Source organism: Poecilia reticulata, linkage group LG2, assembly GCF_000633615.1.
Source record: "Poecilia reticulata strain Guanapo linkage group LG2, Guppy_female_1.0+MT, whole genome shotgun sequence".
In the NCBI taxonomy this organism is placed as follows: Eukaryota; Metazoa; Chordata; class Actinopteri; order Cyprinodontiformes; family Poeciliidae; genus Poecilia; species Poecilia reticulata.
The window spans coordinates 33,654,010-33,667,209 of record NC_024332.1 but is presented as its reverse complement, the minus strand read 5'-3'; the positions used below and the strand labels follow the sequence as shown (position 1 = coordinate 33,667,209).

Genomic DNA, 13,200 nt, shown 5'->3' with positions numbered 1-13,200 from the left:
AAACGTGAAGATCATGTTTAAAGATCATGGCAGTTCAATTAATAAGAAAAAAGTTTTCTTATTAATTTTTCCGAATATTGCACAGTCTGACCTCGGCCAACTGACAACTGTGGACCTATACAGCTGCTTTTCATGAACTGCAGCTCATGAAGTGCTGACTGAATGATCGGAGAGCAAACAACTGACAGACGTCTTCACTGATACTCCTGACTTATCTGAGACCTTCAAGCTGGTCGTCACGTGAAACAAATCAATCCAGATCCACTCAAAAGTCAAAAAACTTTTATCCACACAAAACAATATTTAAAATTGATAACTCAGAAACTACGATAAATATAACATTATCCTCCCACTTTGACCACGACAAATAAATGACATTCATTGCAAAACTTTCACCTTATTCAGAAAATTATAAAAAATAAGACGTTTTTTTTAATTGGATTGTTTGAAAATCACAAATTGTGACTTTATTTCTTCAGTGAAGTCCTTCACAGGTTGCATTCAAATTGATGCAACCTTGACTACTGGAAAAAATGTAACAGCAGCTGCTCTGCCACCCCTTCTTCCTGTTTTTGTTCTATATTAAGAGGACCTTAAAGGAAACATTTGTTCTGATGTTGGGACCCTTTTGTGTGCTTTCGCTATACTTCCTTATTACCCCAAGTTTACATGAAAGAAACAAAAGTCTCGTCATCATCTAGAAGAAGACGATGCTCAATTTAAACTGAGCATCGTCCAGTTTAAATTGGACACAAGCTTTAGCCACTGCTACATCTTCTTCAAAATGTTGAGTCCTAATCAACTCTACAGAAATGGATCATATCTTAAGTCAATGCACTGATTGGACATTTTATGTTGCCTTGTTTATGCAAGCAGTCTTGCCTTACATTCCCGCATTCTTACTAGAGGTGGAACTACTCTCTTCTTTTTGAAGCGTGATTCGCAAACACAAATGTTACGAAGAACCACAAAGAGCGAAACTGTTCCTTCTTGCATGTTCCTGCTGCTGTGAGCGTGATCTCAGTCACGTTTGCACTATGCGGTCTTTTCAAGCTCCACCTATTTACATCGATCATTCAAGGAAGCGCACGAAGACGCACTCAAACGCAAGAGAATCGAAGCGCAGAGAATAGTAGGAATTCGCAGCTCCGGGCGGCGCCGGGTTGCAAAATAAACGCTCCACCGATGCGCTCCCTTTGGTGAATGAGGGCGGAGTCAGTCTAATCAGAGGTGGAACTGCTGAGAGGGGCTTCTACGCCACTGAAATACAAGGGTTTGGTTTGAACCCGCTGCCAACAAGGAAGCGAACAGCTGGGACAACACCGAGGAGCGACTGCATCATTTCTTTTATCCACCCAAAACTAGCGGGATTCTTTTCATTTTTATAGGCGGGTGTCTTTGTTGTAAGGTGAGCAGGTCAACATGTCTTCCATGGACTTGGAGAAGCTGAAGATGACGGGAGCAGGTCGGGCCATAGCGGTGCTGACCAGCGGTGGAGATGCACAAGGTGACCTTAGAAAACTCCTCATCTGCTTTGAGGTTTAATTATTTCAAACCTGTGGCTGGACGCGTGGAGCTTAAACCGTGTTTCTGTGCAGCTCTGACCCCAACTGAGCGGGTTTGTTTACACATGGATGAGCTAATTTTCGCACTCGGAGATCAATGTGGATTTATTTATGTTCTCACTCATAATGTAGTTCAAATGTCCCAAAAAGGCTCACGGTATAGGTGTAGTTTATGCCAATTATAACATCATATTAAAAGGTTAATGGGATTCGGATGTGAAGAGGCCAAAGTCGAGGCCCCCATGAGGCCCTGTGTGGACTCGCAACCCATTTAACAATCCCTGTTAACACTAGTATCACTTACTGCACCTGCTTAATACTATCATAATAATACAATATTTATTAGTTGTGAAATCAGGGTTTTCCAGCAGAATGTGTGTATCAAACATTTACAGCTGCAGTAGTACAACTGATTCTGCTGTAAAGCAAGACTTATTAATATTTAAATAACACCCCYTTTTTGCATATGCATACATTTAAAGTAGCTGCGGCTTGCAAGATGGAAATATTGCAGGTTCAAGTGCATAAATTAGTGATTCGGTCTGGCTTTTTTCATAATTTAATCATAAATCTTATACTTGAAATCTAAGTATAAGTCTAAGACTAAGTCATAAATTATGTGTATGCAAGTCTTAAAACTGTACATTTGATCACAAATGTATTTTATTTTTYAGRTAATTATTTTAGAACTGTGCTGGTGTTTATCAGSTCTTTGGCATGTAGTTCTAGCTCTGTAATGCAGATTTTATCACACTGTGACAAAACTACAAGCCCCATAATGCAGGGATGCAATTATTCCTGTTCAAAATATCCCTGCTCCTGAAATTAATTCACCAATTCATTCATCTGGTAATTTAAAAACAATTTCTTCTTGGCCCTTTTGGTYCACATCAAAAATAGATGTAAAGCTGGTGATATGATTACAACTCAAAGACTTCTTATTTCATACATTTAGTCTAAATACAATTGCATAAAACCAAGTCCAGCGGTTTTTACRATAATCACAACCAACTGATTTTGCACACACAATTACGTAATAAKGGTGAAAGGCTTAAATCTSAGCTCTCCTCCCCTTCCCCCACTTGGAAAAGGCTCAGCAAGCCTTATGTGTCATGATCTGTTCAAGCAAATTTTGTCGAGGATCGTTGCTGCAGTCCTCRCAGAGCAAATGGCACCTTTGCCCAATAACTGATAACAAGTGAAATGCAGCAGTATAGACACTTTAATTTCCTCATATAGCCTGGGTGCAAATCAACTGAAGTTGAGTTTAATGTAAGGACAATGCTGTTTTTGACCCAGGTATGAACGCCGCTGTCCGAGCCGTGATCAGAATGGGCATTTATGTCGGGGCCAAGGTCTATCTCATCCATGAGGTAAACAGGAGTTTTACGACCGCGAGTGAACATGAAGACCGACCAACGTYACATCCTGTTTTATGGCTTGGCTGGGACTGATTGCAATGTTCTTGTGACATTTCAGGGATACCAAGGCTTGGTGGATGGAGGAGAGAACATAAAGCTGGCACACTGGCACAGTGTGACCAAYATTATCCAGCTGGTGGGTTGAAAGTTATCACTGTCTTCTGGGAAAATGACCATTTCACAAAGTGGAAATGGTCATGTCATACCACTATGTGCCCTTTTGATGCCATTTCATCCTTTCACTTTTCCATTTTATACCAATTTGCACAATATACATATATATATTTTCTAGAATGCAAATAATTTGTAGACTTTACATTATTCTCTATTGCTATATACTGTACTCTAGATCACTCATTAAAACCAGTTTACTCTCACTAATTATGACCTTTTATTCAACCAAAGGTAATTCTCACTGATGGATATTACTCAATATTCTAAGATAATAAAATATAATGTCTGAAAAAAACAATATTTTCAAATATCACTTGTCAAAGAAACATGCCCCTAAGCCATTGGTTTGTTTTTGGACCTGGTAAAAAGTGGGAAATGGGGAAAGAGTGAAATGACCAGAACGTTACCTGGAGCTTTGGTAAACAAAGGCGACCATGAACCAGTGAAACTAAAGAAATACATTTACTAAGGGCTCTTTCTTTAATCATCTCTGTGAAGCATGACTAAAGAAAAGCGAGATTGTTTTTATYCTTAAATCCTCTTTGCTCAGATTTTTTTTAAAAAACGGCTTAAAATATTTTATGTCTTCACCAGACCTTCTGTTTCATGTGCAGTTAGTCTAGAAAGCAACAGGCTTTACAGCTGGCAGTTGCGTTTGTCTTTTCCTGCAGTTTTAGTTTAGAAACGAATATAAAACATGCATTTTATGGTACAAGACAAATATTTTCTGTGAGCATTTTAATAAGTTTTAACAATAAATACAATAAATGAATGTAAACTTTTGCAGAATTTTACACAATTATTTTTTGAGACATGATCTGAACTAGAATRATCTTCATTCAGCCGACTGGGAGCGAAAATGCTTCAATATGCTAAATTTCATCCCTCTGGAGAAAACTCTGACATGTCCTTAAAAGAACTTTAAACCATAAGAGGCATATGATGGAAAAATTAACAATTTTGAAACTGCGACTGTTTAAAACATCTGTGTGCCTCGAGGCTGATTTGTATTCCAAACACTGAACATTTCTATACATATTTTCTTTGCTTTTAGGTCAATCTCTCTATGTCTATCTTAGAAAATGGTAAAATTGAGACTTTATTTAATCCATAGGTCACTTTCAAATTCAGCCTAAAATAAGTAAAATCAAGTCCAACCACCTGTAGACATCCCTGGACATCTTTTCAAATTTCACTTTTCAGACATAATTTCATACAATTTGAATGGAAGACAACAAGTTCCTTTCTATCTTTGTTCAAAAATAATTTGGTCAGAATGCTACATTTATTTTGCTCCTTCCTTTATGAGTCATAGTCGCACAAAGGGGATCCTCTGCTGGAAAAATAGGTGAGGAAAAAAAACGTGTGATCTAGCTTGTCGTTTCAGCTACAGATCATATGTTTCGGCTTGGTTTTCACTAGCGCCTCTGCTGCAGGGTGGCACGGTGATCGGCAGCGCCCGCTGCAAGGCCTTCCAGGCGCGCGAGGGCCGCATCGCCGCCGCCTTCAACCTGGTGAAGAAAGGCATCACCAACCTGTGCGTGTGCGGCGGAGACGGCAGCCTCACCGGAGCCAATATCTTCCGCAGTGAGTGGAGCGGCCTGCTGGATGAGCTCGTACAGAAAGGTCAGCCGCTCTCTGGGAACCGTTTACGTTTTTCTTTTTTTTGTTTTTTTTAACCCAGGATATTTGATCAGTCTTGTTTCCGTGCCATCACCAGAGCTGTATAGTAAGTTTTAAAGAGGAAATTACATCTGTGGGTCTTCAGGAAGGATCACGGACACGCTGGCGAAGCAGCACAACAATCTGAACATTGTCGGACTTGTGGGATCGATAGACAACGATTTCTGCGGCACTGACATGACCATCGGAGCTGACTCTGCGCTGCATCGCATCATGGAAATAGTCGACGCCATCATGACCACTGCAAACAGGTTAGACACTCGGAGCAGTTGCATTTGTATTTTATTGTGATTTTATGTCACAATCAACATGCAATTACAGCTCCAGATTTTTTTGAGTTACACAATTGAAGAATAAATATTTTTACCCGTTTTTTTTTTTTTTTTTTTTATAAAGCAGAAACTCAGTCAAAGCATTTAATTTTCAAGCTTTTTAGCGTTACATTATAGGTCATTTTAATCATTTAATTGCACAAGTATTACTTCCCAAAGCTTTTCTCAATTCAGATTCCAATATCTGAGCCTCTAAATTTTTTGTTTTAATGTTTACTAAAGTGATTAATATCTCTGAGGTTTGGCTGTTGCCTACATTCAGCTCTACACAGAACTATAAAATAATCATGAGTGTGCTTAATTTTGTTGTTGCATGACAGTGATCATAAGTCACCTTCCTATAATGTGACTGAGCTTTAGTCTGTTACTGTACTTTTTGCCCCCCAGCTGCATGAACTCAGCAGATCTGTCGTATCCTGCACAGACTTGCTCACAGTTTTTACAAATGCTTCAATGCATCATGCTTCTTGTCTTTTCTTCCCTGCAGCCACCAGCGCACTTTTGTCCTTGAAGTCATGGGCCGCCACTGTGGGTGAGTGACACATAGATTTAAAAAATCTTTTATTCATCCTTTTATACAGTGCTAATTAGATTTGGGTATTAACTAGCTATATTTAAGTAACGTTTTAGAACWACTTCAYCTTTAGGATTACTTGAGTCATTTTTATTATGAGGGACTGCTACTGTTACTTGAATAACATCTCTGGATACTCTACCCACTGTGACTAACTTCGTTGAATGAAGAACACCCTCGTTTTAACCAAAAAATTAATCAGAAACAAACACACCTGCAATTTTTGTTAAAGGTTTTATACGCTTTGTACTGTACTGAAACAAAAAATAATTAGAAATTTATTTCTTTTGCCTGTTTTTGTTATTTTTTAAATTATTGTATTTCTATGAATTATTTCAGTTTGGCCTTTTAAAATACCAAAGTGTCTGCATAACTTTATAGTTTGGTTCATCAGAGTTTGTAATTTTTAAATATATCATTCATGTCTTGATCAGTTACTCTTTTTTTTTTTTTTACCAAATACTGTTTTTACTGTTACTGGAATCATTTTTTGGACAGCTACTTTTTACTTTTACTTGAATAAAAATATGTAGCAGCAGTACTATGATTACATGGGTACACTTTTTGGGTACTCTACCCTCTTCTTGTGCTAATTAGTGTGTTTTGCCKGAAGGTACCTGGCCCTCGTGTCGGCTTTAGCATCAGGAGCAGACTGGCTCTTCATTCCAGAGGATCCTCCGCTGGAGGGCTGGGAGGACCGCATGTGTGATCGTCTGGAAAAGGTAGAGGATGCACGCACGCAAAAACAGTCCAGCTTCATGCTCCGGTATACCACGTCTGAAGGTTTAACCAACAAACCTCTGTTTACTTTCAGAGCCGAAACAAGGGGTCAAGACTCAACATTATAATCGTTGCAGAGGGAGCCATTGACTCGAATGGAAAGCCCATCTCCTCAACTTACATAAAAGATGTGAGCTCTTATTTACAGACTAGATGACACTCATAATGACTGTCAATATGTGTTGAAGACACGTTACTTAAGATTAAGTATATTTTATAATTCCTTCCCTTATAGCTCATAAGGACAGTGTYATTGTTCCAGGAGCTTCAACTATGATTTAGTTTTTAGCTGTTTTTTTATGCTGGAGTGCAACATTAACAAATGAGTACTTGTACATCTGTTTGAAGCTGGTGGTGAAGAGGCTGGGCTACGACACCAGAGTGACGGTGCTCGGCCACGTTCAGCGAGGAGGAACTCCGTCTGCGTTCGACAGGATACTGGTGAGCTGCATGTGACAAAACAGGATTGTTGAATGTATGTCTCATCGAGATGATGGCATTTCACTGTTGATTCTTAGTCTAAGGTCGAAAGTTTTAGACAGTTGTAGTAGGATAAATTGAAATTATCAGTATGGACAACCAAATTGTATTTTTCCCTTTAGAGTTTTACACAAGTTTTTTATTTTTAAAAGGCGTAGAGCTACTCTCACTCTCATCAGGCTTTCACTGGCAATATCTTTTAGAAAACCTACTGATTTTGTGTGAGGACGATACAAAACGTATTTCTCTAAATATTGTTGTAACAATTAAATATTGCTGCTCTAATTAAACTGGAAAATGCATCCTAGTTCCTTTCATAGATGTAGCAGTTTTTAGTCTAAAATTTAAGGATTACAAGATTAATACCCTTTCAAGCATCAGAGCATAATTCCTCAACATTTTTTCTAAAACTCAAAATAATTTAGATCAAAGTTGTTTATTAATAAAATTACAGATGGGAAATTGAAATATTAATGAAAGTTAATGTTGTATACCTAATTGCATTATTTAGAGCAGATCTGCATTTCAGTCCACATGGATTTTCATCTATTAATTAATTTTGAAAAATCTGATAAATTATTTCTGAAACTAATGTTCCAGAAATAATTTATCAGATTTTTCCTGGCTAATGGTACTATTCAGTATAAGTATAAGTTTTAGATATATTTTACTTGTTCAAGTATTATTCTGAGTACTTGATTTGAAATGGTTTATTGTACCATTTAGCAGCACAGAGGTGCAGCCTAATGTAATTKTTGTACTTAAGAAACCTATTTGGTTGGTAAATTTTAGTTTTTGACCATTATTTCTAATTATGAGCTCTGACTTTATGCAGCATAAATTTTTTAGACGACAAGATTATTTTACGATTTGAAAAACTTTTATTTTTACTTTTTATTGCTATTACTAACATTTTCGTGTCTTTGTAATAACTAGTAAGAATAACTGTCTGCTGGAGCTATGTAGTCATAGATTTTTAAAAATGATAATAGATTGAGCGAAGATTACTTTGGTTTTGGAGCATTAGGTCTCCAGTCCCTGGAGACTTTCTATTAAATGCTGGTAGATCAGAGCATTTGTTTGTTCTCCTCTATTTATAGTTGTCTGAACTCATTGCCTGACTGCATTGTGTATACAACATTTGTCTGTTTACAGAACCACAAGGGCCAATGCCCTGGGCAATACGTAAAGCTGGTTATCCTCGTCAGGCCTTTGTTTACATATGAATTCATATGAATTCAAAGACATTTTGTAATTTGTTTTTGTTATTTGATATAAATTTGACTTTTTCCTAGATTAAACTGGGTCGTGTACAGTAAAATTTAACACGAGTTGGACCTGTTTGGCTAAATATACAATAAATAAACTGAATTGAAATTGGTAAACAGTACATGAAGACCAGCAAAAATCATGTTGCAGCTTTAAAGTCTGTCACTTTGCTTCTTTTAATTATTAGCTTATTATTAGCTTCTCTAATTGAAGATTTCCAAGAGCAGCCTGCGTGATTTCACCAGACCCACATTCACCTTTTTCATCTTAATATGAATGTGTGTTTGCAGAGCACCAAGCTGGGAGTGGAGGCAGTAATTGCCCTAATCGAGGCGTCTCCTAACACTCCAGCCTGTGTCATCGGTCTCTGTGGAAACCATGCGGTCCGTCTGCCTCTCATGGAGTGTGTGGACATGGTGAGTCTGGCTCCGCTCTGGGGGAACTGATTTAATGGATGGCAAACATGTGATGTAGCGGCGGCTGGTTGCAGCTTAGCAAGAAAATGAACGATCTTTTGCAGACCAAGTTGGTGCAGAAAGCCATGAATGAAAGGAGGTTTGATGAAGCTGTTAAACTGCGTGGAGGGTAAGCGCTCATATTTATCCCGGATTGTGCTGTATAATGATTCTTTAAGGAACATTATTGACATTCGTTTACACAGCGATGTGTTTCAAGTGCTTACTTCTGTTAATTTTGATGATTATCGTAACAAAAACTTGACAAAAAAACGTTGCTAGTTGTTACCCGAGGCCAAAAAAAAAATATTTTATATATACAAACTGATAAGACTGATGACTTAGCAGTTAGTGGCTGTCTAAACAAGGAGGCCAATTAACAACCGTTCATTTTTTAATAAAGCTTGCTGCTCAGAGCTCTGTACGCAAGTATATTAATGGAAAATTGAGTGGCAGGAAAAGGTAAATTCTGGTAGAAAAAGATACAAATGCAGCAGAGATAACTGCATGATTAAGAGGATTGTGAAGCAAATCCAATTAAAGATGTTAATTACTCTTCCTGGGGAACCACATCCACTTCAAATGACCACAATACCACTGAACGTAATTGATCAACAAACTGGTCTTAATTAAATCACATGGAGAATTGTTTGGAGTATTGTTAGTGCATAGGGGGGAGACAGCAGAGCAACAATACAGATGAGGTGAAGGTTGCTGTGGAGGTTTCTGACAGTTTCACAGGGTGACCACCTTTACTGGATTGGAGCCCCAGTCAATGTTACACTGTACAGTATATGGATGTACTTTTCAATAGACTGTCATTTTGGTGTTGCATTTAGTTTTTTGTTTCTTTTAAGTAAGTATTTTGTAACATTCTAATTTTCAAAAAAACTGAATTGTGGCTTTTTGTTAGCCGTAAGCCATAATCATCGTTTTTAATAGGAATAAACCTTTAATAATGTGTAATGAACTTGCACATTAAATGTGTAAATGTAATGTGTAAATTTACACATTTAACGTGTTTGTCATTGTGTTTAACAATGACAAAATACGAGTCATTGTTAAAATATAATAACTGAAGTTAACGTATTAAGAATTTACAAGTTCATGGAAATGTGCCTCCATAGTGCATACCTAACTATAATGTGTCTTGTTTCTGTAGGAGTTTTGAGAACAACTTGAATATTTACAAGCTTCTGGCCTTCCCAAAGCCTGCTCTTACCGAGGTTAGATTGTCAGACATTAGCTTTACCTCATGTTTTTAAGCGTGAAACACTCACAGAATGTAACATGTGAGATGAACTTGACTTTGGTTCCCCTTCAGAGCAATCACTCTGTGGCTATTCTGAACGTCGGCGCTCCAGCTGGAGGCATGAACGCAACAGTCAGGTCAGCCGTGAGAGTTGCACTTGCTCTCGGACACAAGGTCTACGGCGTCCATGACGGCTTTGAAGGACTCGCCAACGGATTGGTGAGGATGGCTTTCTATGACGCAAAATCTTAGCTATAATTTTGAAAAAATGATTTAAATGAAACTGTTCTTCTTTCTGCCTGCGAGCAGATATTTGAAATGGATTGGCACAACGTGGCCGGATGGACGGGACAAGGAGGATCACTCCTGGGGACAAAGCGGTAAAAAAGAAAGCTGTGCTTTTTCAAAAAATATGCCTGTGTTATGTGTATTCATAAGCAAATTCAGGTAGTAAAATAAACTTAATTTTAAAATTACAACACATTTGTGACGTGAAATTAAATGCCTCAAAGTAATTTCAAAACCTTTTTTTTAATGTTGTGCCTTTTGCAGAACCCTTCCTGCTAAATTCATGGAGAAAATTGTTGAGAACATTGGCAAGTTCAGCATCACAGCTCTGCTTGTAATTGGAGGATTTGAGGTATTTTGAGTTTTTCATTTTCTTTAAATCACTGCATATTATTAATTAAAGACTTCAGAGTTACGATTAATTTCAAAGGGATACGAAGGTGTGCAGCAGCTGTATGAAGCCAGGGGTCACTTCGATGAGCTCTGCATCCCCATGTGTGTCATCCCAGCAACCATCAGCAACAACGTCCCAGGAACGGACTTCAGTCTGGGAGCAGACACAGCTGTTAACGCCGCCATGGAGGTACGTCTGAGCAGAGCGCATATTTATTGGCAGCCTCGTTTAAAAAAAAAAAGTGTAAAAAAAGGTTTAAAATAAATGTATCTTTTATTGCAGTAAGACTATCTCATTGAAAAACTGAGAAAAATACAACCTTCACTATATTTATTTAGTGGGAAAAGCTCAATCCCTTTAAATGTAACAAAACTAAAACATTTAAAACTCTTAAGGGCATCTAGGAAGTTTCAGTTTGTAATCCATGACCAGCCAGCAGGCTACACGAGAAAACATTTATCTTGCCAAGAAAAGCCTCCAAAGCTTTGTTAGAGAACTGCAGTAAACAGTGGCACCTAGGGATCAGCAGGGCTCCATAGCAAGAGTTAAACACTACAGACATACAATGGTATGGAAGAGGATTAGGGTAAAGGGGGGGGAAATAATTTTTTCCTTTTTTCTCAGAATCTTGAAAAAAGTCAGTTTTTTTTTTTTTAATTTTGACTTTAATCTCAGCATTTAGCAACTAACTCAACAGAGATGTGAGTTGTACGGAAGAAAAATTCACTTTTTTAAAAAAAGTCAGAATTATATTTTTCATAAGTGGCCCTTGCCAGAAAGAAAGTATTTTGTGCCCTGTCGCCACAGTTGTTAATATGTTAGCTAACTGCTAGTAAGACTAACTCCATCTGAGATCTTGTCAAATATTGAGCATTTCTTTTCAAAGTTAGTATGTGTGGCTTATACTCAGGCTCACGGGATGATCTAGAGAGATTGTGCAAGGAGGAAGGGTCAAAGATCCTTCTCTTGTTCAAGATAATAAAAATTGTGCAACCAGTGGTTAGTTAAACCAATTATTTCTTAATGTGGGGTTTTTGCTCCCACTGAATAAATAAACTCAGATTTAATATTGTTCTCATTTTTCAGTGAGAGTTTAGGGCGCAGCATCGCAAGATCAAACTTATTTAAAGCTTTTTGTACATTTTCACCACGGGATCAAATAAACCCAGGTGGCACTGTAGTTAGAAATGGTGTTTTGGTTCTATTTACAGATGGGGCCAGTCAAACCTTTTTATAGCTCAGAAGGAAATGCATTTTACTTTTTAATTATCATCTTTTCTTTGGGGAGCTTCGTATGTTCTGAGAGTAATTGTGTCTCATTTTATCTTGCCTTTAGGGATGTGACAAGATTAAGCAGTCTGCCTCCGGGACAAAGAGACGAGTGTTTGTAGTCGAGACAATGGGAGGATACTGTGGTTATCTGGCCACCTCCACTGCTATCGCTGTCGGTGCTGATGCTGCTTACATATTCGAAGAGCCTTTTAACATCCATGACCTTAAGGTGAGACTTAAAGCAAAACAAAACAGTTTCTGTCTCACTTTTTTTGTTTGTTTAATGCATCTTCCCTCAATGTGCCCTCTGTTGATAGACCAATGTTGAACATTTGGCTGAAAAGATGAAGAAGGACATCCAGCGGGGTCTGGTACTAAGGTTCGCTACTTAACAGAGCAATTTAAAATCTTGAGTGAAGACATTACGTTTAACATCACTAAAAACGTGAAATTCAAAGTACTCGCAGTACAGGCTCATTTTGTAGCGATAAGAATGGCTTCCAGTCTTTCAGATTTTTCAACACATTTCTGTTTGACTAGTTTAGAATAAAGGCTGAGAAGTGCTTCACGACCTTATCAAGTGTTTCAGGTGGCCAAAGTGTAGTTTAGACAGAACTTTGTAACATAAAAATAACCTAATATATGAAGTAAGATAAATATAAGTTTGTCAACTTTTCAGCCACGGTATGTTGAGTTCTGCATTTTTACACTGAGGTTACCATACTTAAAACATTTGCAGTACAGTTAACTTCAACAATTATTGATACTCGTTTTCACCAACTATTGACATTCTTGTTTTTGAAGTTTACAACTAAATAAAAGTTATGACCAACACTGTCATATCTGGAAATACTGATGGCCCTTTAAAACCAAGTTTCTGCTGATTAAATGTAACCTTCTGAATATTTAGACCAACAACAGAATGACAAAATTGTGTAATAACGTTGAACTACTGTTGACTGTCTTCTTTTTTAAACAGGAACGAATACTGTCACAAGAACTACACTACAGACTTTATTTATAATCTGTATTCAGAGGAAGGAAAGGGAGTCTTTGACTGTAGAGTTAACGTGTTGGGACACCTCCAGCAGGTATAGTTTTTAAAATAAGACAACACCGTGTGCAGTATCTTTATAGTGAAAGCAAATATTTTGTGTTCCTGTAAGATATACAGGAACACAGTTTTTGGACCCTTACATTGGCTCTTGTTAAAACTACAAGAGCCAATGTAAATAAGTAAGACCATTAAAAAAACCTATAT

The 13,200-nt window shown here is 37.6% G+C and overlaps 1 protein-coding gene across 1 annotated transcript in view; it reads left to right on the top strand.

The window, feature by feature from the left end:
* Positions 1-1,079: 1,079 nt before the first annotated feature.
* Positions 1,080-13,200, top strand: part of pfkla (phosphofructokinase, liver a) — a 14,029-nt gene continuing 1,908 nt past the window's right edge. The window contains exons 1-19 of the mRNA XM_008403942.2: positions 1,080-1,507; positions 2,865-2,938; positions 3,045-3,122; positions 4,597-4,786; positions 4,929-5,094; positions 5,663-5,707; positions 6,363-6,471; positions 6,564-6,659; positions 6,878-6,970; positions 8,569-8,694; positions 8,799-8,863; positions 9,896-9,959; positions 10,058-10,204; positions 10,295-10,365; positions 10,538-10,625; positions 10,704-10,856; positions 12,004-12,168; positions 12,257-12,318; positions 12,919-13,030. Coding sequence (XP_008402164.1) covers positions 1,423-1,507; positions 2,865-2,938; positions 3,045-3,122; positions 4,597-4,786; positions 4,929-5,094; positions 5,663-5,707; positions 6,363-6,471; positions 6,564-6,659; positions 6,878-6,970; positions 8,569-8,694; positions 8,799-8,863; positions 9,896-9,959; positions 10,058-10,204; positions 10,295-10,365; positions 10,538-10,625; positions 10,704-10,856; positions 12,004-12,168; positions 12,257-12,318; positions 12,919-13,030 — 1,989 coding nt within the window. The 5' untranslated portion in view covers positions 1,080-1,422. The remainder of the gene's footprint in view (positions 1,508-2,864; positions 2,939-3,044; positions 3,123-4,596; positions 4,787-4,928; positions 5,095-5,662; positions 5,708-6,362; positions 6,472-6,563; positions 6,660-6,877; positions 6,971-8,568; positions 8,695-8,798; positions 8,864-9,895; positions 9,960-10,057; positions 10,205-10,294; positions 10,366-10,537; positions 10,626-10,703; positions 10,857-12,003; positions 12,169-12,256; positions 12,319-12,918; positions 13,031-13,200) is intronic.